This window comes from Arachis ipaensis, chromosome B8 (assembly GCF_059453495.1).
Source record: "Arachis ipaensis isolate K30076 ecotype BB chromosome B8, ASM5945349v1, whole genome shotgun sequence".
NCBI lineage: Eukaryota > Viridiplantae > Streptophyta > Magnoliopsida > Fabales > Fabaceae > Arachis > Arachis ipaensis.
Window position 1 is genome coordinate 24,806,716 of NC_142443.1, and position 25,796 is coordinate 24,832,511.

The 25,796-nt window shown below is 37.8% G+C and overlaps 1 protein-coding gene and 1 pseudogene across 1 annotated transcript; both read right to left on the reverse strand.

The window, feature by feature from the left end:
* Positions 1 to 12,958: 12,958 nt before the first annotated feature.
* Positions 12,959 to 18,789, reverse strand: LOC148547474 (uncharacterized). Its single transcript, XM_088495457.1, has 7 exons — positions 17,792 to 18,789; positions 17,017 to 17,734; positions 16,816 to 16,943; positions 16,386 to 16,697; positions 16,193 to 16,289; positions 15,880 to 16,093; positions 12,959 to 13,107 (listed from the first exon to the last, which is right to left on the reverse strand). Exons 1-7 carry the CDS (start codon positions 18,787 to 18,789, stop codon positions 12,959 to 12,961), a joined length of 2,616 nt encoding a protein of 871 aa, XP_088351583.1.
* Positions 18,790 to 23,660: 4,871 nt separating this feature from the next.
* LOC110265812 (dnaJ protein homolog) lies at positions 23,661 to 24,698 on the reverse strand (annotated as a pseudogene).
* Positions 24,699 to 25,796: the final 1,098 nt, after the last annotated feature.

Consider the following 25,796-nt stretch of genomic DNA (forward strand, 5'->3'; position numbering starts at 1 on the left):
TGTGACCTTTTGGATAAGATAAGTTAGTTATCTTATCTTATCTTTTTCTTCGAGTTGAGGTCGGCGTATCTTCAATGGAACCGCCTTTATCTCTATAGGCTTGGGCCGCCTTAGGATTTGAGTCGTGTTCCTCTATCCGGGCCCTTTACTGAGCTCTCTTGTTGACTCGGCCGACTTCTTTACAAAGAAGTCGGTCCGCTTGACCTGAAGAGGTCGGTCGCTTTGTCGTCGATTATCCCAGGTCGGATAGCTCGACCCAGGGTATGAACAAAAACGATGTATGTTAAATAAAAAACCAAATCTTCAAAAAATCGATCCGATTGTCTAATTAATTGTCGATTTGGCCAATTTTTTAACCAATTTTTTGCAAGACAATTTTAAAGGCCAATTGAACCGACTAGAAGATCGGTTTTTGATTAATACGCGAATCAGTCAGTCTAATTCGATTTTCAGAACTTAAATTTACTATGCTGCATTTACACACACAAAAAAATCCAAGTACATAGCATATAGTAAAAATAAAAATAATTCTTTTAAATAAAATATTAAAAAATATTCTTAACAAAATTCAAACTAAGTCAGACTAAGTTATTAATAAATTATTAAATAACAAATTATTAAATATTCTTTTATTAATAAATAATCAAATTTTTAGATGAATTTATTTATCATAAAAATAATAATTACAAAATAAAAAAAATCTCATTTTAAATACTAATCAGGGCGTTTACTTTTAATACTGACCGAACTAATATTTTATCTGTATTAAATTTCATTTTTGTCTATGTCTCACGTTGGTGCTTTTCTATGATCATACTTAAATTTCAATTTTGTCCGTGTCTTATGTTGGTATTTTTCTGTGATTACACGCTAATGCTATCTATTTACCTATTTAGCACCAATATTTTAAATTAGCTTATCTAATACATATCTGATATGATATTTTATAAATACTTTTAATTAATAATATTATTGACTTTTTTTTTATCTTCAGATATTTTGAATTTTATATATGTATATATAAAATTTAGAATTTAGTTAGAATTTAAAAATTAATAAATAAGTGAATTTTATTACGTTTACACTTAAATGATGCTAATATCAAAATCATGGTTTCACTCTTTTTTAGCTTAATATAAAATTTTAATACGTATTTATGTTAATTTTATATTATTATTATTATTATTATCATATATTATACTATAGATTTATATTTGAGTTAAATCTTAAAATGGTTTTTGAAATTAATAGTTATTTAAATTTATTTTTAAAATTATACTTTAGAACTCATAATAGTCCCTAATGCATTTTTTGTTATTGAAAAACTGAGTTAAATTGATTTCAAAACGACGTTATTTTGTATTTATAAAAGAAAAATATTAGTCTTTGATGGCTCCTCCCCAATCTCTCTCTTCCTTCGTTATGGCCATCCTCCAACAAGACCACAATCCATCTATTAAATTCAGCAACCCAAACAGTATAACCGAATTTTTGCCACTACTACCGCTACCATAAGTTTTGTGATAGAATCCAAGGATTTTTTAAAAAAATTCGTTTTCCAATCTCTTCACACGGCACACTCCAAGATTCTACTCAAACTTCAACAATTCTCAATTTTGCTGTTTGTTTGTACATACATTTTTTGAAGACTAAAATTTTCATATTTTCAATTTGTTCTGCTTTGTGCTGTTGATTAAGATTTTATTCTTTTATTTTTTCAATTTTTTGTTTGTGCTGTGATAGAAGGTTCTAGGTGATAATGTGTTCCCAAAAGACGGTGGCGCCATTGAAGGTATCAGACATGGTGTCATTGTTGATGAGGCCAAAGGTGAAGGCAGAGGAGTTGAGGGCGCGTGTGAAACTGAGGTAGTTGAAGATCTTGTTGAAGAGCTTGGAGGTGGCAAAACAGAGCTCAACTATTCTCACTAACCCTAACATCAAACACTCTTCTTTCATTTTCATCTTCTTCATCTTTTTATTATTTTCTTTTGACACACTCCTCCCTCTCTCAGAATTGTATGGAGTTTCATTCACAAGATTACTCAGCAACAAAAACAAAAAGAAAAATAAGAAAAAAAGGAAGATGAATCAACACCTAAAAACCTTTAATACGTTAAACAAATCAAAAGCATATGTTTCTCTGATTTGAGAATATGGCCGAATAAAGGGGGAAAGGAGTTGGGGAGAGAAACTCGAAGGCTAATAGTTTTTTTTAATAAATACAAAATGACGTTGTTTTGATAGAAATCGGTCTAACTCAACTTTTTGATGATGGAAAGTATTTTAGAGATTATTATGAATCTTAGAATGCAAGTTTGAGAACAAATTTAAATAAGTATTAATGTTACAGATTACTTTAAGATTCAAGTATAACTTCAAAAATTATTTTAAGACTTAACTCATATGTAACTTTTATCGTATTTTACACTTTTCTATGCTGTTGTATTTTCGTAGTATGTATCATATCCCTATATCATATTTATATACATGCTTTATAGCTATTTAGTCAAAGCACCAAGCCTGATCACTTGGCATATTTAAATATGAAATGTTATTTGACTTATTTGTACTTTCAAATAAATGTAAAAATACTTATGTGGAAGAGCTAAAAGCAAGAAATTAGAGACAAATAAATGGAGAAAAGTATAAAAAAAATTGTCTCCAAAGATTTACGCGTAGATAGAATATTTTGAAAAAATCAAAACCAAAAAATGCTTTCAAAAATTTTTAAAAAATGACTAAAATAACAACAAAATGTCCTTTTTACAAGTGGTAAACTTTTTCGGGTATTTGGCAAAATGCTATGAAGTACAAACACTTCGTTGAGTTGTCGTGTCTGTGTGTCGGACACATTTTAGACACGACACTCACCGATACTCGTCCGACACACGAGTCTGCTATGTCCAATCGTATCTTAATAAAAAAAAATTTCTTCTCTAGACACGCTTGGACACACTTAAATACCATCACGTGTCAGCGTGTCCAATCTTATTCTTAACATATATTCTTGAAATGAATTTAGATATAGTATATATTATTATTTATTAAAACAAAAAATATTTTAAATACTTGATATAATTAAAATAAGACATTAAAAATAATTTAAGAAATTAATTTATATTTTAATATCAATAAAATATCAAAATATGATTACGATTTATCCAAAAAATAATTTATATTTTATATGTATGTGTGTCCCGTGTCTTATAAGATTTTACAATTTGCGTGTTGGCGTCACTACAAGAAAACCGGCAGATAGCGGCGGATATTTAGCAGCGGTTTTTTTCAACCGCTGTTAAATAGAATCTGCCAGCGGTTCTTGTGGCGGTTTTAGGAGATGCTACCAAATGATCTAATTTTGCAGCGGTTTTTCGGTCACCGCTGCGAAATGTACCTGTTTTGCAGCGGTTCTAGTGGCGGTTTTAGGAGACGCTACCAAATAATTTTATTTTGCAGCGGTTTTTCTGTAACCGTCGCAAAATGTAAAGTTGTTGAATACATTGATACTCATTTTGCAGCGGTTTTTGTCTAACCGCTGCAATATTATTTTTAACTTGAATTTTTTTTGTATAAACATAATTGCCTTCTTAAAACTATTCTAGTCCTCGCTATTTTTTTTACTGAAAAAATATGTTTCAAATACTGCAACTTAATGCATTAAATAAATTTTCATTTTTGTGTTACATAAAAAAGAATTCATTAATTAAAAAAATATTTATAAATGAATAACTAAAAATAAATTTACGAATAAGGTTTTCTCTTGAACTATCAGCCATTTTGAGTTTGTATTCAACCATAAATGGTAACATAAAAATCAAGTGAACGTCCGAATTCATAAACTCAAAACAAAGTTCAATGGAGCATAAAAATCAGAATTACTAAAGTAGACAAACAAGTTTTGATTCATAATTTCTCATCAACATCGTATTGACCTGGCCAGAAATACTATGTCAGAAACCTGCTGCAGTAACGTGATAATAGATCTGATAAGTCATCTCCAAACCATGGCAACTTGTTTAGATCGAAATCCCTTTTTGCAGCTCGTACGGCATCTTCTCTATGTTGGGTGTTTAAAGTTTCATTGTCTTCTGGAACCTTATTGAGCTCAACATCCCTGGAGATGTCATATCCACTGGAGGAGATAACATCTAAATCGTCTTCTAAATCAGTGTCTGCTCCATCTAGAGTGTCAGCAACTATTTCACCTGAATATTCAGCTGACACTGAATACATGAACATGCAACCAACAACATATAAATCTACTTAAAAGATACTGATAACTTCCAGGTCATTACCTAGTTATTAAGGGAAAAAATTGTGGAATTATGGAAAGAGGACTTTCAAAATTAACAAATACAAAATTAACTATTACCATCTCCTTCATCGGTAGTTTGGACAGATTTCTTGGAAAGAAGCTCTCTAATAGCACGTTCTATATACTTCAATTCCTCTGTTGAAGCAATCTCCAACTCAACACCATGCGAGTTATTAAAGCGAATCTACACCATAATAAAATGTATAGTTGATGGTCTTTTTTGTAAAGCATATTGTGTCTCTATAATTCACTTTCTATGCTAGAAATTTATTTCTAACATTTAATTCAGCAAGTATGTCTTCAGATGTCCTACCAGCTACAAATGTCACAAAAACATAGCCAAATTTCTCCTCGTATCTTAATCCCCATTCATGAAGGTCCTACAAATTTTAGCATGAACGTAACAACTATCATTGGTTAAATGTTGTACGCATATATCAAAGTAAAATACTTATTAATAATGTTTAACTCAAGTGTTTAAGGGTACGGTTAATGAACAGACCTGCATGGTAGCTTCGTTCGCCATTTTCAAGTATTCATTAGAACAAGATCGTCTTGATATAGCCTCCAACCAAGACCTAACATTCAACTTACGGTACCATATGTCTCTGGCAACCGTAATTGCATGTTCCAATGAAGAGAATGGAGAGGCCATAGCCATTTCGTTAGCGAATGTTGTGCCTGCACAGCATGATGAGAAATCCTCCGTTTTCATTACTCCTGTTACAACACGATTTTAGCATTAAATATATTTGTCAATGATAACAATATCGTAATTCAAGATAATTTACTCGATATCATAATTTTCTTTATTGGAGGTTAAGAACAATAACAATGATGATGAGAACAACAAAGCTTTGAAAACTAACTTTTAAAAGCAAAAATCGTTGGAAAAAAATGAGGAACTGGTGGTATTCATGAAAATCAAATTAAAATAAAAACTTAATTCAAATACGAAAACACAGATAGTAATGTAACCAGCAAACTACGTACATCATAAACACTCTTAAACTTATCAAACACACACAGATACTCTAAAAATGATGTACATGTTTAGCCATATTTTCACTATGCCACATAATCGATGTTATCAGAAACATCTGCTACTGGGTCTTCTATATCATCATCCCTTGTCAACTGTAAATCACTGATGTCGCCTGCTGTTGACATGTTCAACCCGGGCTGAGGAGAAAAAGCAGCTTCAACATCTTCATTCTCTCCTTCCATGTCATACAAGTTTCGTGGTTTTACATGAACCACTACACTCTATTCTTGATCTACTTCATCACATACATAGTACACGAGATGAGCTTATGATGCTAATATGTACGGTTCATCCTCTTCTCGATCACCGGTGTGAATTGGACGAGCGAAATTAACGCTGGTAAGCCCAGATGGTCTTGTTTAATTCCTCTGCTCGTAGTTGTATCAGCCCAAATACATTTGAACAAAACCACTGTGAAATGGCAGCTGTAGTTCAGTTCGATTATGTCCACAATTTTTCCATAATATGGAACACTACTGTTCATACCCTGGGTCGAGCTATCCGACCCGGAATGATCAATGATAAAGCGACCGACCTCTTCAGGTCGAGCGGATCGACTTCTTCTTAAAGAACTCGGCCGTGTCAACAAAAAAGCCCAGTAAAGGGCCCAAATGGAGGAACACGACCCAAATCCAAAGGCACTTCAAGCCTATAGAGATAAAGGCGGTTCCCTTGAAGATAAGCTGACTTCACTCAAAAAAAGATAAGATAAGATAAAGTAACTAACTTATCTTACCCGAAAGGTCAGCCCACATTATTATAAATACACTGGAGCACCCAAGTACCCCCCACCCTTCGGTGACAGAGGATCAGCAGCACGTTCAAGTCCAAACAAGTCAGACGTACCAGCTCCGGTTACCATTCACCAGCTGGACACAACGGTTCCGACCAGCACAGAAGATCTCGTCCGAGATCGACCTACAGTTTCAGGTAACCCTCGGAACATTGGCGCCGTTGCCGGGGAACCTGGAAGTCATCCCATCACCATGGCGGACAACCATGACAACGACCACGACTCAGATCTAGAAAATAGAACACCGCACAAAAATGCGGACACCCCACCAAAAAACACTCTGGAATCCAATGGAGACAAAAATTCAGCTAAACCGGGAGCAATAGAAGCCCTTCAAGATCGCTTGAAGCAACTTGAAGAAGAAACCCAACGACAACGAGAAATCAGAAAAGATCTACAAAAAGAAGTACGACGACGTCGAGAATTGGAAGACAAGTTACAGCAATTAGAAGCCGATCTCAAATTAAAAGCCCCTCGGGTCACTCCTGAGGAAAGCTCACGCAAAGAACAGGATCCGTTCACCAGGGAAATCATGAAAACCAAAATTCCAAAAGACTTCAAACTCCCGGATATGATTTTGTACGACGGCACCACCAATCCCAACCATCATCTCAGCAATTTCAGAAGCAAAATGTACCTTACCGATGTCTCAGATGCCGTTCGCTGCAAAGCCTTTCTGACAACCCTCACGAAGATGGCGATCAGATGGTTCGACAGCTTACCTCCCAAGTCCATCTCAAACTTTGACGACCTAGCCGGAAAGTTCCTTGCCAGATTCTCCATCCAGAAAGATAAAGCTAAACACGCCCCAAGTCTACTAGGGATCAAGCAAGGAGATCGGGAAAGCCTCCGCAACTACATGGAAAGATTCAACAAAACATGCATGGACATACAAAGCTTACCCACAGAGGCCGCCATCATGGGACTTATCAACGGCCTACGAGAGGGACCTTTCAGCCAGTCTATATCAAAAAAAGTACCCGACCTCCTTAGACGAAGTGCAGGAACGGGCAGAAAAATACATCAACATGGAAAAAAACGCTCGGTTAGGAGACCTCAAAATCGGGGGCCTCCTACCGTGACAGAGATAAGGAATCTAAAAAAAAAGAAGACTGACAAGGGGAGAAAATTAAAAAATACCATAATTATACTCCCCTCAGAGCATCCCTAGTCGAAATATACAAAGAGGTCTGCCATACAGAAAAAATTCCCCCAACACGGCCCCTCAAAGGAAAAAGGGGAGGAGGAAATCGGAAGGAATATTGTGAATATCATCGGGTCAGAGGACACGCCACCAACGAATGCTTCGAATTAAAAAATATCATAGAAAAATTGGTGAGGGAAGGAAAATTAGATCGATTCCTGGCCACCCGAGATGATGATCAAAGAAAAAGACGAAGGGATGAAGATACCGAACGAACAGAACGATCACCTCGGACACCAGAAAGACATGTCCACATGATACATGGCGGATTCGCAGCAGGAGGGATCTCCAAATCTTCCCGCAAAAGGTATCTCAAAGAAGTATATCATGTCGAAGGAGAGGAGGAAGCACTCAACATCCCAGCGATAACATTCACTAAGGAGGACGGGTCCGGCATCATCACAGGACACGACGATCCCATGGTCATCACCATCATATTGGCAAATGCCAACCTACACCGCACCTTAATAGACCAAGGGAGTTCTGCCGACATCTTATTCAAGACAGCCTTTGATAAACTCAGCTTAGAAGAAAAAGAACTTAAGGCATATCCAAACAGTCTGTTCGGGTTAGGAGATAACCCGGTTCGACCACTAGGATATATATCACTACATACAACCTTCAGAAAAGGAGACCAATCCAGGACCCTCAAAATAGACTACATCGTAGTCGATGTAAGTTCAGCTTACAATGCTCTCATAGGTCGGACAACACTCAACCAACTCGGCGCAATAGTCTCGACCCCACACCTATGTATGAAGTTCCCAACTCCAAAAGGGATAGCCACGATAAAAGCTGACCAAAAGATGGCACATCGCTGTTATAACGAAAGCCTAAACCTCAAAGGTAAAGGAGAAGAGTTCCACGCAATCGAGTTGGGCGGAGTTCAACGACGAGATGATCTTCGCCCCCAACCAGAGGGCGAGATAGAAAAAATTCAGATCGGGGACACCTCGGAAAAAACAACTAATATCGGCACAATCCTCAAAGGAGATTTAAAATAATTGCTAATACAATTCTTACGAGATAATGTCGACCTCTTTGCATGGAAAGCCGCAGACATGCCAAGCATAGACCCTAAGCTAATGTGCCACAAGTTGGCGGTCTACCCAGGATCTCGACCGGTACAGCAGAGACGAAGAAAGCTTGGGCCAGAGCGATCCCAGGCTGTGGAAGAGCAAGTACAGGCACTGCTGGAAGCCAGATTTATAAGAGAAGTTAAATACCCGCTATGGCTAGCCAACGTCGTCTTGGTGAAAAAATCGAATGGGAAGTGGCGAATGTGCACCGATTACACCGATCTCAACAAAGCTTGTCCAAAAGATCCATACCCACTCCCAAGTATTGACGCCCTGGTAGATGCTTCCTCTGGATATAAATATCTCTCATTTATGGATGCATATTCAGGATACAACCAAATTTCCATGTATCCACCAGATCAAGAAAAGACCTCATTTTTAACACCAAAGGCGAACTACTGTTACATCGTGATGCCCTTCGGTCTCAAGAACGCAGGAGCTACTTATCAAAGACTAATGAATAAAGTTTTTTCGAATCACATCGGAAAGATCATGGAGGTCTATGTGGACGACATGCTAATAAAAACACAAAGCGAAGAGACACTATTGTCCGACCTGGCTCAAGTATTCGACACCATAAGGAAGCATGACATGTGACTCAATCCCGTGAAATGCACCTTTGCAGTAGAAGCAGGCAAATTCTTAGGCTTCATGCTCACTCAAAGAGGAATTAAAGCAAATCCAGACAAATGTCAGGCCATACTCAACATGAAGAGCCCAACATGTGTTAAAGAAGTACAGCAACTCAACGGGAGACTGGCCGCCCTATCCCGATTCTTAGCAGGAGCCGCGATAAGATCTCTTCCCTTCTATGCTACTTTAAGAAAGGAAAAACAATTCGAATAGACAATAGAGTGCGAGCAAGCCTTCCAAGACCTCAAGAAGTTCTTAGGACAGCCACATATCCTATCCCGACCGCGAGTTGGAGAACCACTCATATTATACCTCGCAGTGGGAAGCAAGGCAGTAGCATCAGCACTAGTCAGAGAAGACGAAAATGGACAACAACCTGTCTACTTCATTAGCAAGGCACTACAGGGATCTGAGCTGAACTACCAGCAAATAGAAAAATTCGCCTATACTCTTATCCTAACATCTCGACGACTCCGCCCGTACTTCCAGGCTCACACCATTAAGGTTCGAACTAACCAACCCATAAAAGGAATATTGCAGAAAACAGATCTAGCAGGCAGAATCTTACAATGGGCAGTCGAGTTGTCAGAGTTTGATCTCCAATATGAAGCTCGGACGGCAATCAAATCACAATATCTGGCCGACTTTATCGCAGAATTCACAGATGCCCTAGAAACCCCCATAGAATGGAACCTTTACGTGGATGGTTCTTCAAATAAGACTGGAAGCGGCACAGGCGTGATAATAGAAAGCAACCAAGGAACCCAAGTCGAGCTCTCCCTCAAGTTTGGGTTCCCGGCCTCAAACAACCAGGCGGAATATGAAGCATTATTAGCTGGCTAAAGAGGTCGGAGCTCAAAAACTCAACATTTACAGCGATTCACAAGTGGTTACATCATAAATAACAGGGAGCTACCAAGCCAAAGATCCCACCATGAAAAAGTATATGGATAAAACCAAGGAACAGCTCGGACAAATCGGGGAGTATAAGATCTGCCACATACCCCGCGAACAAAATGCCCGAGCTGATGGACTCTCAAAACTAGCCAGCACCAAACCAGGGGGTAACAACAGAAGCCTCATCTAGGAAATGTTGCAGAACCCGTCAATCTCGGAAGAGGAAAAAGTCCTGACTATAATAAGTCAGGACCAAGGATGGATGACCCCTATAACCAACTACCTCAAAACAGGAACACTCCCCATAGAAGAAAAGGAGGAAAAAAGGTTAAAAAGGGAGGCACAGTACTACACCATCATAAACAACATCCTGTACAAAAGAGGAATCTCAACACCTTTACTAAAATGCGTGCCAACCTCCAACACAAGAGAAGTGCTAGAAGAAATATACGGCGGTATCTGTGGCAATCATCTCGGAGCACGAGCTCTCGCCAAAAAAGTGCTTCGGGCAGGATTTTATTGGCCAACTCTACAGAAAGAAGCCACAGAATTTGTAAAGACATGCCCACCATGTCAGAAACATGCCAACTTTTACATCGCCCCGCCAGAAGAGCTCATCAGCGTGACCTCGTCTTGGCCATTTGCAAAATGGGGACTCGATCTTCTCGGCCCCTTCTCACAGGGATCAGGACAAGTTAAATTCCTCATAGTAGGGGTAGATTACTTTACAAAGTGGATCGAGGCAGAGCCCCTAGCCAATGTCACCGCTCAAAGAAGCCGGAAATTCTTATATAGAAACATTGTCACGAGGTTCGGGGTTCCATATTCAATAACCACAGACAATGGCACTCAATTCACAGATGCAGGCTTCAGAAAACTAGTAGCCGACTTGAATATAAAGCACTAGTACACCTCCGTTGAACATCCACAGGCCAACGGACAGGCCGAAGCTGCTAACAAAGTCATACTGGCCGGATTAAAATGGAGATTACAAGATGCAAAGGGAGCCTGGGCAGAAGAGCTTCCACAGGTCCTATGGGCATATCGAACAACGCCACATTCCACCATAAAGGAATCCCCCTTCCGATTAGCATACGGAATAGAGGCAATGATTCCAGTAGAGATCGAGGAAGGGTCGCCCAGAGTAGTTCACTACAATGAGGGAGCAAACTCCCAACTTCAGAGAGAAGAGCTCAACTTGTCACTCGAACTCCAGGAAAGAGCTCAGATCAGGGAAGAAGCTCTAAAGCGCCGAATGGCTTCCAGATATAATCAAAAGGTAGTGCCGAAAAGTTTTGCAGAGAATAATCTCATCCTAATCCGAAATGATATCGGAACAACTCGACCAGGAGAAGGAAAGCTGGCAGCAAACTGGAAAGGACCCTACCGAGTTGTAGAAGTACTTGGAAAGGGCTACTACAGACTGTCTGAACTCGAGGGACGAGAGCTTCCCAGGTCGTGGCACGCTTGCAACCTAAGAAGGTACTACAGTTAAAAAAAGATAAAAGATCTCATCATTGGATGCGCTCTTTTTCCTGAAAAAGTTTTTTAATGAGGCACCAAGTTGAGACTCAGACAATCCTATATGTATCTATTTGCACTTTTCCTTTAAATAAAATATATTTTAGATATTCTACAAAGATTTCAAGACGCATTAATCTGAAGCATTCATCGTCCGATTGTAAAGCAACAGATCAGCAGAAAGTGAAAAACAATTTCACTGCACGATCACGATAAAGACAACCGTCCGATAAAGGTGAAAATGCGATTCACCCAAAGGACTATCTAGAGATGACAACCACTTTCTACAAATCGGCAAAGATGAACACAGAATAATGTAAGAAGTTATCGAAAGTGATCTAAAAAAGAACCTGACGAGGTCTTACGGATCGCTAAAATAATAACTTAAAAACTGGTCGAACATTAAGAAGTCAAACCAAGTCAAACCAAGTTATAAGTAAACCCTGGAAAGAGGTCTGGCCAACCCTATTAAAGAGGATTACTTTAACTTAGAAGAGCCCGACATAACAAAGTCAGCCCAAAACAAAAAGTTATTAAAGTAGTCCCTGAAAGAGATCTGACAAAGATCCAAGAAAGAGGACTACAAAAAATAACCTAAGGGAGACCGACATAACCAAGTCGGACTCCTACTACCAAAAAAGTTATCAAAGTAGTCCCTGAAAGAGATCTGACAAAGATCCAAGAAAGAGGACTACAAAAAAATAACTTAAGGGAGACCGACATAACCAAGTCGGACTCCTACTACCAAAATGTTATCAAAGTAGTCCCTGAAAGAGATCTGACAAAGATCCAAGAAAGAAGACTACAAAAAATAACTTAAGGGAGACCGACATAACCAAGTCGGACTCCTACTACCAAAAAGTTATCAAAGTAGTCCCTGAAAGAGATCTAACAAAGATCCAAGAAAGAGGACTACAAAAAATAACTTAAGGGAGACCGACATAACCAAGTCGGACTCCTACTACTGATAAGTTATCAAAGTAATCCCTGAAAGAGACCTGACAAAGGTCCAAGAAAGAGGATTACAAAAATAACTAAAAAGAGATCGACCTGACGAAGTTAATCTCCTACAGACAAGTTATAAAAAAGTAATCTCTGAAAGAGAGGATTACAATAATAACTTAAAAAGGGACCAACGCAAAGGAACTAGTCACAAATACAGAAAGTCGAGAAACAAGTTGGACCTCACAAATCATAACCTCAAAGGATTCAAGCTGCAAACAACGAAATAACCCAAGGAGGTCGAGCCACAAGATATCACACATCAGCAGAAAACAGAAAAATGGCAAATCAAAAGGCATTATGTAAAATCTACAAAGTTGCAAAAGCCTCGAAGGCCAGCAAAATCTAAGGATGGCGAGCTACCTTTTTTGTTTGTTAGAAAAGCAACTAGGAAAGCGTCAATAAATAAATAAGAAAGTTTTAAAAAGCCCACAAGCCGGGCCAACTACACAAATTCCCAGGAAAGAGATCAGCAAGCATCAGGAGCCTTCTTGGCAGCATCAGGACAAGGAGAAGGAGGACGAGTATGAATCGGTACGGCGTCTACAGTTCCATCCTCCCGGTTCAGAATCTGGTAATCCGAATCAGGTGCAACCGGAGGAACAGAAGAAGTCGGCACTTTAGCAGAGGACACAGGGGGAGGAATAACCTCATCATCATCACCCTCATCATCAGGGACAATCTTGTCATCTCTGACAATAATATCTAGGCTAAAAAGGGTAAGATCGGCCTCGGGAGCAATGACCCGAACTTGCTCCTTCAAGTTCTCGTAAGCAGCAGTCACGCTGCCAACGAGATGACCTTGAAACTCAGAATAATCTTCCCGGGCATGGTCGAGCTCCTCCCTCAGGCGCATCACCTCTCGATAAGAGGTAACGTAACTATCCTTGTGCATCAAGACTGCGTCCTCAGCCAACCTCAACGAAGCTGCCAATGACTGAGAACTCGCCTCCTCATTCTTCAAGTCCTTCTCCAGCTTGGCCACCTTCGTCTCAAGCTCCTCCTTTAACTCCTTCATCCGATCAAACTCTTGTTTTGCCTCCTCCATAAACGCTTTAGTGGCGTGGAGAGGGAGATTCTGAGCAGTCCGATATATGGCAGCCGACATATACGCCATCTTCACATGATTTCGGGCCATGAATTCCAAGTGATAAAGTATGGACACATCGTCCATGGAGAGAGCGCCGTAGGGACCGATTTGTTGATCCACGAATTCAATAGCATTAAAATCAGGAGCATCGAGGTCGAAGGGCTCAGCAGTCTTTTGTTTTTTATTGGGAGGAGCAATAGAAGGAGCAGCAGAGGCGATGTGAGGATCTACCAAACGAACTCGGGGTGTAGGGATCACTTTCTTCACCCCGGCAGAACTCTGCACTGATGGCTTCTCGCGCACCTGGGAGGATCCCTCCCCAGCTGCCCTGGCAGCAACATTTCTGGCAGCAGTTGCCCTCTGTGCCCTCTTAAAAGCTTTCATAGCTTCATTATTCTTCATTGCCTCTGCAAGCAAAATAGAAAATTCAGCTACAAGTCGGATAAGTCGGAAAAGACAGCTACAAGCAACATAAACAAGATAATAAAAGAAACACAAGATACCCAGTTCAGTTTGAAGAAGAGAAGGATTGGTTAGAAATTTCTTTGTGTCAAGATGGGGAGGTTGACCCCAGCGTTCTTCTAAGATAGTCACAAAGGCTCGCTCAGCTTCATCCAACATTTCCCACGAATACCGGGAGACCCTCACGTCTTTTTGCCATTCCAAGGGAAAAGCAGGTTCGTCATTCTCATCTAGAAAAAAGGGCCGAGCTCCTTCAACAGCTCAGACCTTGAAAAAGTAGTTTTTAAATCACGGAACGACTCGTCAAACATGGAAAAAAACCTTCTTTCCTTGGGTAGAACGAAAGGAGACCCAAGCTGACTTCTTTTTTACCACACCGGGCTTAGTCGAGACAAACAGATAGAAAAAGAGAGATTGGGAAGCAGGAATACCAAAACCATCGCACAGCAATTGGAAAATTTTAATAAAACCCCAGGAATTGGGGTGAAGTTGAGAAGGGACAACATTACAAGACCATAACAGATCGGCTTCAAATTTGGTAAAAGGAAGGGTGATACCCAGCTGACCAAAGAAAAAATCATAAGCATAAAAGAAAGGGCGACCATCAACAACCTGAGTTGAAAAGCAGACTCTCTCGTCAGAAGAGGGGGGACAAGTTCATAGTTCTTCTCATCTCCAGAATTACTACAGACACTATGAAGCTGCCTAAGCTGAGCACAAAAATCAGAATCAACCAACGAGACACACATGAGAACCATGGAGTCCACCCAGTCGGCCATACCTGCGGGAACCTGGGAAGGCATCTCTACAACGTTATTTCGGGAAGACATGAGGTCAACTAAATCCTACAAAAGAAAAGAAGAGTGGATTACTAACAAAACATCTCGGATGAGGGGCAAAACAACTCGACAGACAAACAAACAGGAAAGGAAAATCCCAAGACTCAAACCAAAGCCCTTGGGGCATCCCTTGGAGGCAGTAAACAAACAAGGACTTTCAAGTTACTTCTACAGCCTACATCCCGGCACTCATCAAAATAAAATACAGAAAGAAAAACAAAGGAAGAAATTGCAAAGAAGTTACGAAAAGAGCGAAGAAGGGAAACCGTTTCCTGAGTATGAAATTCAAAAATAAAGAAGTTTAAGGGAAACGGGGCAATTAAATGCCAATTAATTAGGGTATTAAACCCTCGCACGTTCCCCAGAACAAAGCGCTAATACAAAAGCACGCGCTTTTTGAGGAAAAACGTTCTACATTCAAAAGCTACTACGAAAGAATCGACAAAAATGCTTGAGTTCGGCTTCAAGAAGGACTGAAGTCAAGGACTTGACCTCGACAAAGAAGACCGAGCTCAAGCAGGGGCACTGTTCATACCCTGGGTCGAGCTATCCGACCCGGAATGATCAATGATAAAGCGACCGACTTCTTCAGGTCGAGCGGACCGACTTCTTCTTAAAGAACTCGGCCGTGTCAATAAAAGAGCCCAGTAAAGGGCCCAAATGGAGGAACACGACCCAAATCCAAAGGCACTTCAAGCCTATAGAGATAAAGGCGGTTCTCTTGAAGATAAGCTGACTTCACTCAAAATAAGATAAGATAAGATAAAGTAACTAACTTATCTTACCCGAAAGGTCAGCCCACATTACTATAAATACACTGGAGCACCCAGGTACCCCCCACCCTTCGGTGACAGAGGATCAGCAGCACGTTCAAGTCCAAACAAGTCGGACGTACCAGCTCCGGTCACCATTCACCAGCCGGACACATCGGTTCCGACCAGCACAGAAGATCTCGTCCGAGATCGACCTACAATTTCAGGTAACCCTCGGAACAACTACCAACAGTCACTCTGTTGTCACGTATGCTGGCATAAATTCTTGTATTGGATGAGACATAAACTCCACTATTTTGTGTTTTCAGCCCGTCTTCCTTTGTGATGGTTCTAAACTTGTAACCATTGACGTTGTATGCCCCAAAACGTCTTGCCTGAAGCATGGGACCACATGCCAGCAACTTCATTTCTTTCGAATGTACAGTACTGTCCATTGGAACCTAGCACCATAAATTAGAGTTTGTTCGTATAAAAAATTGGAATTCATAATTTATAATTCTAGGGCACAAATAAGTTGGTTAGGTTAAATTTCTACGAACCTCACGCTTGAACCGGCGAGGAAATTCTGCATGCACAACACGGTCTATCTTAGATTGCGACCTTATTTGATCCCGTAATTTTCGCTTGGTTTCTGACCTAAATGTACTTTACGACATAACAAGAAATTAGTCCAACGACTGAGTGTTTGAAATTGGTTATAATCGTGCTTAATGGTTACGTGTGCATACTTACTCAATAAATGGAGCAACAGCCTCGCAATTGACTAGCACATGACGATGTGCCTGATCTCTTTCCATTGGGGTCAGTACAAAATATGATACAGCCCCTGAAGCTTTTCCAATTTTTGGGAACATAGTACATCCTGTATTATTTGTAACATCAATAGGTCGATCGTCAACTCGTGCTGGTCGGTTGATTCTAGTCTCAATATTATCCAAATATCTGGAGCAGAATGTCAAAATCTCCTCAGATAAATAGCCCTCCGCAATTGAGCCTTCTGCTTGTGCCCTGTTACGCACGTATTGCTTCAATTGTCCTAAGTACCTTTTGCATAAATACGACATAACGCTTAGTATATACGTAACGAATTTGAAAAAAAATGACTTGAATGTGTTTAGTATCAAGCTAACCTTTCTATTGGATACATCCACCGATAATGTACCGGCCACCAAGTTTTATTTCATCAACGAGGTGCACCGTAAGGTGAACCATGACAGTGAAGAAGGATGGAGGAAAAATAATTTCCATCTGACATAGAGTTTTCACAACATGATTCTGAAGGGCACCAAGCTGCATAGGATTTACAGCTTTTCCACAGAGTTCTCAGAAAAAATGAGGACAGATTCGCAATCACATTCGATACCGGACTTGGCAATGCATTCTTTCCCAAAATTGGAAGTAATTGTTCTATTAGAATGTGGCAGTCGTGACTCTTCAACCCATATAACTTGCGCTGCCGGATGTCAACACAACGAGCAATATTGCTCAAGTAACCATATGGAAATACCATGTTCTGTAGAGTCTTCAAGAATACATCCTTCTGTGGATTCGACATTGTGAAGATTGCTGAAGGATATTTACCACCTTCATCCGGCCACAATTCAGGCCTTATGCCCATGCTTTGTAAATCTTTGCGAGCCTTAAGATTATCTTTTGATTTGACACTATCGTTTAAGATAGTGAAGACCACATTGTCACAAATGTTCTTCTCTATATGCATCACGTCAAGGTTATGACGCAACATGTGATCCTTCCAGTACGGGAGTTCAAAGAACACACTCCTCTTTTTCCAATACGAGTCATCTTGATTTGCATCTTCACCAATGCGTCTTCTTTTGGCTGTCAGAGTTAAGTTCTTCCCAAATGATACTTGCATGTTACACTGCTGCCTTAAGACATCTGCTCCAGAATACTTCTTCGGTGGATCTCTGCTTTCAACTTGTCCGTCAAATCTAATCCGGTCTACTCTATATTTATGGCCATAATCCAAGAAGCGGCGATGGCCCGTGTAACACCATTTTAGACTGAATGTTAGTCGCTGAGCCTTAGCATCCACGTTATACGTGGGACAAGCTAACCCACTGTACGTGTTCCACCCAGATAAATTTCCCAACCCTGGAAAATCGCTAATAGTCTACATTAGCGCCGCATGCATCTTGAAAGTGGTCCCCTTATTAGCATCATAAGTTTCAATGCCATCCCAGAGTTGCTTCAACTCATCCACCAGGGGCTCCAAATAAACATCGATGTCGTTACCCGGCATTTTAGGACCGGGAATAATCATAGAGAGTATAAAAGATGCATGTTTCATGCATAGCCAGGGAGGAAGATTGTACGGAATAAGAATCACAGGCCAAATGGAATACGTGGTACTCATATTTCTGAAAAGATTAAAACCGTCACTTGCTAAAGCTAAGCGAACACTGTGAGCATCATTAGAAAAAAAAGTATACTTTGCATCAAAGTCTTTCCATGCTTCAACGTCCCTTGGATGCCTCAAGTACCCATCATTGTTATCTGCCTCTTTATGCCATAACATGTCAGATGAAGTTTTGCTACTCATGAATAACCGTTGCAGTCGTGGTATAAGAGGAAAGTAACGAAGAGTCTTTGCTGGGAGAGGCTTTCCATTTTTTCTGACAGGTATTTTGAGTTTCGTAACGGAACCCTTTCGCGTCTTCTGCTTCCATCGTGAAGTCCCACACTGCTTGCATCTGGTCGCGTCATCATCCTCACCCCGATACAACATGCAATCATTCGGGCATGCATCTACCTTTTTGTACTCAATTCCTAACTTTCGGATAGTTTTCTTGGCTTCATACAAAGTGGACGGGAATTTGGCTTGCTCAAATGTATCCCGCAATAAGTCCAAAATCATCGACATAGCTTTGTCACTCACACCACACATACACTTAATGTGATAAAGCTTCACTAGGAAAGACAATTTTGAGTATTTCGAGCAGCCGGGATATAATTCCTCCGCTCCATCCGCAAGAAGATCGGCAAAATCCTGTGCCTCGTGACTTGGACCATCGTACAAGTACGGCAACTCTATATCATCATCTTCTACAGGATCCGCTGTTGTGGTCTCCTCACTTCCAGGAGGCATTGTGAAGTTAAATGCCTCGTGCACCATTTAAAGATATGGTTTCACCTCGGGTGTAGGTTTCTCAACTATCGGTGTGCAAGTAGAGCTCTCCTCAGCTGGTTTCTCACCATGACGCAACCACAAAGTATAGCCAGCGGGAAAGGGCTTTATCAACAGGTGATCGTACACATCCTCTCTTGTTTGCATAACTTGAAACCCACATTGAGGGCATGGACACTTTATCATGTTATCCGACGATGCATTCGCAAATGCAAAGTCTAGGAACTTATTAAGTCCTAGTCTATATTCTATGCTATCTTGTGGCTTAAGAATCCAGGTTTTGTCCATATCTATTATACAACAAATATATGGTTTAATAATTAATGTGATACAACTTTTTCATCACTAAAATAATGTTACGTATCTTACTATATTCATTCCGCATGATATAAGAAATACGGTTCTAAAAACATAACATGCATGGTAAAATACGTGTGCAACTACGAACATTAAAATTTATACTGAAATGTGCAGTAAAGGTAGAATATAAAACTAATATAGAACAAAAAATATGCCTCATAATCACAATTATAATACGACAATAAAATTTACGCCAATTACTTTTTGGAAAAAATAACAAGATTCATTTTTACATATAATAGTCATTTATATAAGTTCATTCATGGAGTACCTTACGAAAATTTTTTGTCCGTAAAACACTCCTCCTATAAACCTTTTTATAGGAGGGAATTCAAAATTTCTGTATTCTTATTTGCATTCAAGGTTTATTTTTATGTTTTATTTTAGGTATGTTAATAAAAAATGTTAGCATTAGTTTTAATTTTTTTGTATTTTCTAGAGCTAGTTTTTTCTAGCTTTCTTAGAGGGGGGCGAGTAGTGGCCTCGACCCCCCCTCGACATTTAAGAAACTATACTTATATACGAGATATGTATTTTAGGAATAAAAAATATTACATAATTTAATAGTTTTATATGTAATTTTACTATCTTAACAGTTTAGTTCACTAATATTTTTTACTTAACTAACTTAATATCATACCCTCAGGTCTTTGTACCTTTCAAATTAGTTTTTATAAAATAATCTATATTTATTTTTAAAAACATCATTTATTTTTTTATAATACTATATTTAATGTTTATATTATTATATTCAAAATATTTACGTAATTATATTTTGGTAATCACATTATGTACTTTAGATATTATGTCTCTTGTAAAAAATACTCATTTTTCTTCTAAATTTATGTTCTTAAAAGAAAAAATAATATAAAGATATCTTATATATTGTATCTATAAGAGTATTTTTTAAAAACCTTTGAAAGAATTAATTTTTGAATAATAAGATATGTGATAATTTTTAAAAGAAATCCGCTATAAATTATTGGTTTTTTATAATTTTATAATGTACTCTTGATATTGTTATATTTCTTTTATGTAATTATCATATTAAAAATAAAATTGTGAATATATATTGATAAATCTTTTCAAAAACCAACTCTAATAACTATATGTTAACTACTTTTATGGAATGAAAAAATTTATCTAAATTTTGGCCCCTGCATATTAAACTTTCTAGATCCGTTCCTGTATATGGTATTAACTAATTAAAGAGAACATAAAAAGAGATTAAAAATATGAAGTAACTTCTATAATAATAAATTCTTTAATAATATGTATAATAAAAAAAATGCTTTAAAATGATGTAACTCACCAGAAATTTTTTCTGGTGTAAATTACAAATCATCAATAGAGTGACTACTAATTAGTACTCAGCGGAAGAATACATCAAAGCCACAAAAAATGAGTCAAACTATTTTAATTAAGTCTTACAATTTTTATAAACTATAATTAATATTTATAATTGGATAATGAATAAGCTAAATATTAATTCAATATGTCAAATAATAACGATATTCATTAATAAATGACCATTTCTTAAAATTAAATAATCAAGACACCCATTGAGAATATTATTATGACAAACTAATAAGGGAACTAATAAATCCAAGATACTCCAAATAGTACAACATATACACATAACTCATTACGCACTTTATGTTTGTAGGTCAAAGATGCCAAAAAATAGTTTGAAATGTGTATCAAATAAAAGTAAAAGAGTTAGTAAACCAAAAATTAAGTCCAAAAAATTATTCTCTTCATCCAAACATTTCCAAAAAATTTTATCATAAAAAATAATATAAGATAATTATATTCTAAACCAATAATTAAGAAACAGTTTATCTGTAATAACATATATCACGTACAACATACTTAAAAATAAAAAAAAAGAGATCAACAATATAAAAGGTACACAAAACTAATTTATTGTTTTTCCTATATAGAACATGATTAATCAAAAAAATATATGTTAAAACCATCATTAAAATTTTTAGTATAACATATTTATAAACATTAGCTAATCAAATAAAAATTACCTTTAGCATAATCAAACAGACTTATTTTCTTCTTTTATTGTTTGTTTAAGTGTAGTCGGTTGATTAAGAAAAAATTAGATATTTTAAAAATTGAAATTAAACCGATGAACCGGCCGAGATCCGGTCGGGTGAACCGAACTGTGACCTGGCCGGCTTTTTGAAGCAACATCATAAAATCCTCCGTTTCAACCCACAATTAACCCTAATTAGAACCCACTCCAAGAGAAATGAAGAGATGCTACATCTAAAGTTCAGAGCGCCGCCCTCACGCGAAGGTCTCCGCCGAATCTCCTCAAGTGCGTCGCCCTTCACCTACGGCCAGCCATATCCGCGTGCCGCCGCCGTTGGTCCTCAGGTCGCTCCCTTTTCCTCCGTCGCAACCCTCCTTCCCTTCCATTAAGCAGCCATTGTGATCACCGCGAAGCCTCCCTCGCGCACCCAAGCTGTCGCAAGCTCTGTTCGTTTCTCGGTCGGAAGGTGCTCCAATACTGCTACTTGCCTTGGTCACTCGGTGGCTCTGTCTCCCCTCCATGAACGTTGACATTTGGTCGAGCTTCCAGGTATTTTTCTCTATTTATTTAACTGAATATGCATGTTTTTTTTAACTGATTTTTGTTTGTTTATTTAACTCAAAATTCATGCTTTTTTATTTTTAGTTTTAATGTTTATGAAACTCTATTTTAGTTATACGCTAAGTCTGGTTCCTTGTTATACCATGTTTGTAGTTTGGTTTTAATTAAACAAAATAAATAAAGCTATTAGGCTTGTGCACTCAACAATTCCTTACTGATATCTAAATGGATAATATTAGAAAAATTAGTCCATAATAAATAAATTAGTTCACTGTCTCTTAAAATTATTATTATGTTTTGGATGAACGACACATGAAAGCTTAATCAGTGGCTTTCAGTTTTATAATGCTAGAAGCTATGTACGAAGATAAATCATATGATAATGATTATGGTATATGTAATTGATGACTATAAATTTTGATAATACTTCAAAAATCAGCTTAAAATCAAAGTTATAATTTTATACTATGTAAAACTATTTTGATTTGTGAAAATCATTTTGAGTCCCCTACTTAATTTATTGTGTTTTATTTGAGTCCCCTACTTAATCTATTAATGAGATTTTTACTTACTTGAAAAATTAAGAACATCGAAAATTTGAGTTTAAAAATTGGAGAAGAGATTAGTATCTAACACTGAAAATGGTGGTACCTGGATGAATGTGTAGTATGGTGGTACCTGGAAGAGATTAGTATCTAACACTGAAAATGGTGGTACCTGGAGAAGAGATTAGTATCTAACACTGAAACTCACAGAAGACTGGTGTTGGCTCCTAACATTTGAAAAGAAGAAGAGTGGAGATTTTTGAGTTTAGAATTATATGGGATGAAATATGTTATTATATAGATATCTTTATACCTTTAAAATATAACTAATAATCAAATTTGTTTTGAAGATAAGAAAAAAATTCAAATTTGCCATCATTGACCGGATTTACAGTCACTTTTTTAACAGAAGGCATTTATTCAGATACAAATAATTAATTAAAAGGATAAATTAATTATATAAAAGATTAAATTTATTAGAAGTAGAAACGGGCTACTCAAATCAGATAAATTAAAATTTTAAATTTGAAATCAAATTAGGTAGTTAAGTAAACGGAGAAAATCTGATTCAGATGAAGTTATTAGGATTTCAAAAAATTCACCCAATATTTTAGCAGTCACTCTCTCCCGTCTTGTTAACATACTCTGTGCCTCCTTCACCCCAAGCCAGTTTATAAGACTGATTTCGTATAATCTTTTCATGAATACTAAGCTTACTCCTCTGCACAGTAATCATGTCTTCTTAATCATTGAGAAGAAGGCTCTTAAATTTAGTTAAAGGGTTGAAGTGATTCTGAAACAGTGGTTTTTGGCTCTATATTTTCTGCTCAGTCACCTAAGGTTAATGTATTTTATTTCATGTTTCCTTTTGTTCATTCTTATGTATTTAATTCCTGTAGTGTCTATCTTTCTGCACTTCATGCTTAGGTTGATGATGATTTCTCCTATGTAACAGATTTTCTTTTGCTTTTGCATTTGTTTTTTGATTTTGTTTTTGTTGTTCCTGCAACATAGTTCCAAATAACAAAGATAAGCATGTAACTTGGACGTGAAGATGAATTGAATTCAGTTAGCTTTTCCAAGTTCTTTGAAACATCTTAACAAAGTTTTCATTGCATATACTTAGACTCATTATTAAGTATCTCTTACTGTTTTTTATTTTATTTTAGTTATTTGTTTATTTGTGTTGAGTCGGGTATTAGGTAGAGAATCTGAGTCATACTAATAAATTTCTTTAAAATTTACTACTTTATTGAAAATTTGCTGAAATTCTTGTGTGGAAATTTACTACTTTGTTGAAAAATTGCTGAAATTGTTGCTGGAAATAATGAGATTGTTTAATCCTATTAATCCACATGGACCTCAAGAACCTTCTTCTCCTGTACAACCTTCTCTCATTTGCACTATGGGCAACGGTCCCTGTCACTGATGGTTTCGCTAGTACCCTTACATTCATTGCAAGGATGCTGCATTTGCTGAGCAATAGAGGGACCAAGGTGCCTGATAGAAACCTTCATACCAGTTCCTTGGCAACCAGCGCACTTTGTAGAATTCCCAGACTTGTACTCTTTGCTACAAAGTTCAATAACACAAACAACCACACAAACGTAAGAAACCAGTGTACATACAATCAATCACATCATAATAGAGTACCAATAACTTGAAATTTTGATATGATTATACTTACCCATTGCACTTTGAGCAAAGCACATTGCGAGAGAGCGAGAGCTTCTTAGATGTTCTGAGGTATAGGTTTTCAAGCGAGACCTTTAGGGGGTGAACCACATCTTCTACCCTTTTCTGCCTCCTCCCTCTGCTACTACCACCTGTTCAAAGAAGCCATCAACAAATCTCTCAAAACCCAATCAAAATACAAAATTAACACAACCAATAAAAATTTCCCAAAGCTGAAAATACATCTGATTATAACATACCGCCGCCAAAGGGACTCCCACCAAAGAAAGACTGGAATATATCAAATGGGTCGTGGCCGCCATCCATTCCTTCTTTGAGAGCATCCTCACCCTACTGATCATAAATCTCACGCTTTTCAGGATCACTCAGAACCTCATAAGCCTGGGCAAGCTCTTTAAACTGCAACAAACCAATCCAAAATCCATATTAACATCTGCTCCACTCCTCACCTCAACGACACACAAAATTCACAGAACAAATCTATTTCACAAAAGCAAAACAAGAAATCATGTTTGACCACACAACGCATCATCATATATTGAATTAGCTAAGCTGAACATACCAGCTTCAACCACGCTAGAGTTAACATAATCTTTATCCTTTTCATCAAAATTCTCAGTCGTACCTCCGCTCCCATTTGAAGGTGAGTTGAAACTGCAATGCACAGTCTTGCTCTTGCACTTTCGCATGTTCATATGGAAAGAAAGAACAGTGGCCTTATCTCTGCTACACTTGAGTCCCCAAAATTCAGTTCGAATACACTTAGCCTTCATTGGTCCAATTAAAGGAACACTGCAGAGCCCTGCTACTTTGGCACGAACAGTGGGGATCACAACCGGTCCCTTTAGATTCAAAGAACCTATTCTACCTTTATAATATATATATTCTCACAACCTTCACCAAAAAATTCACAAACCTTTTAGCCATCATGATCTAAAATTTGTATAACCCGTTTATAAGCATTTTGAATTATTATTAATTAAATTTAAAAGCAAAACGCACCTCGAACTCGAATTCTGAAGTGTGAAGCTTTAGGATCAGACGATGATCCAGTCACCGATCAACGCAAGAATATTGAAGAATTGGGTTAAATAGGTTTGTGAATTCAGAAGGGGAAATTAATTATATGTGTATTATTAGTACATGTCTGATCAGATCAAGGTGGAAAGTGAAAAGACGAATTGAGATCTGAGAGTGAAAAGAAGGAACGGAATTGAATTGAATTGAATTGAATTGAAGTGAAGTGATGAATAGGGCTCAGAAAAAAGGGGGATATAAAAGAGGATAAGAGATTCTTCTTGGTGTGTTGAGGGAGAGTGAGAGAAGGATCCCAAATCAATAATCAATAAATAAATCTTACTAAGCAAGCATGGATCCACCGCATGCATCAGCTTCAGCATCATCTCATAGTAAAATATGAAATCACTATTCTACCCTCCTACGTCCTTTTCCTCTATATATATTTGCACGTCATAAATCAGCTCAATCCGAAGTCCAAACACATCTCATAGTATGAATTGCTGTTTTGCCTTATTTTCATCATGCTATCATGCTATTCTTAAGTTTGAATTGCAATTTGTTCGAATATCTGAAATATTGTTGAGATATTGCTGCTGGGATTCGTGAGTTTGAGTTGCATTTTGATTAAATGATTTTCATTCTTAGTTCTGTCTCCAACCACTAATCTGTGATTGTGTTTTTATATTTAGGAACAAGATATGATTTGATTATTGTTATTCATTCATCCATATATATGTGCAGAAAAGTGTATGGTTTATCCCTCTTGT

Excerpts from the sequence above, each read along its gene's own strand:
- LOC148547474 (XM_088495457.1), bottom strand. The coding sequence starts at position 18,789 with ATGGTGCACGAGGCATTTAACTTCACAATGCCTCCTGGAAGTGAGGAG. Across the intron at positions 16,698-16,815 it reads GAAATAAAACTTGGTGGCCG|GTACTTAGGACAATTGAAGC; the intron begins GTACATTATCGG and ends TTTATGCAAAAG. Across the intron at positions 13,108-15,879 it reads TGACAACAGAGTGACTGTTG|TGCCGACTTCTTCTGTTCCT; the intron begins GTAGTTGTTCCG and ends CCTCTGCTAAAG.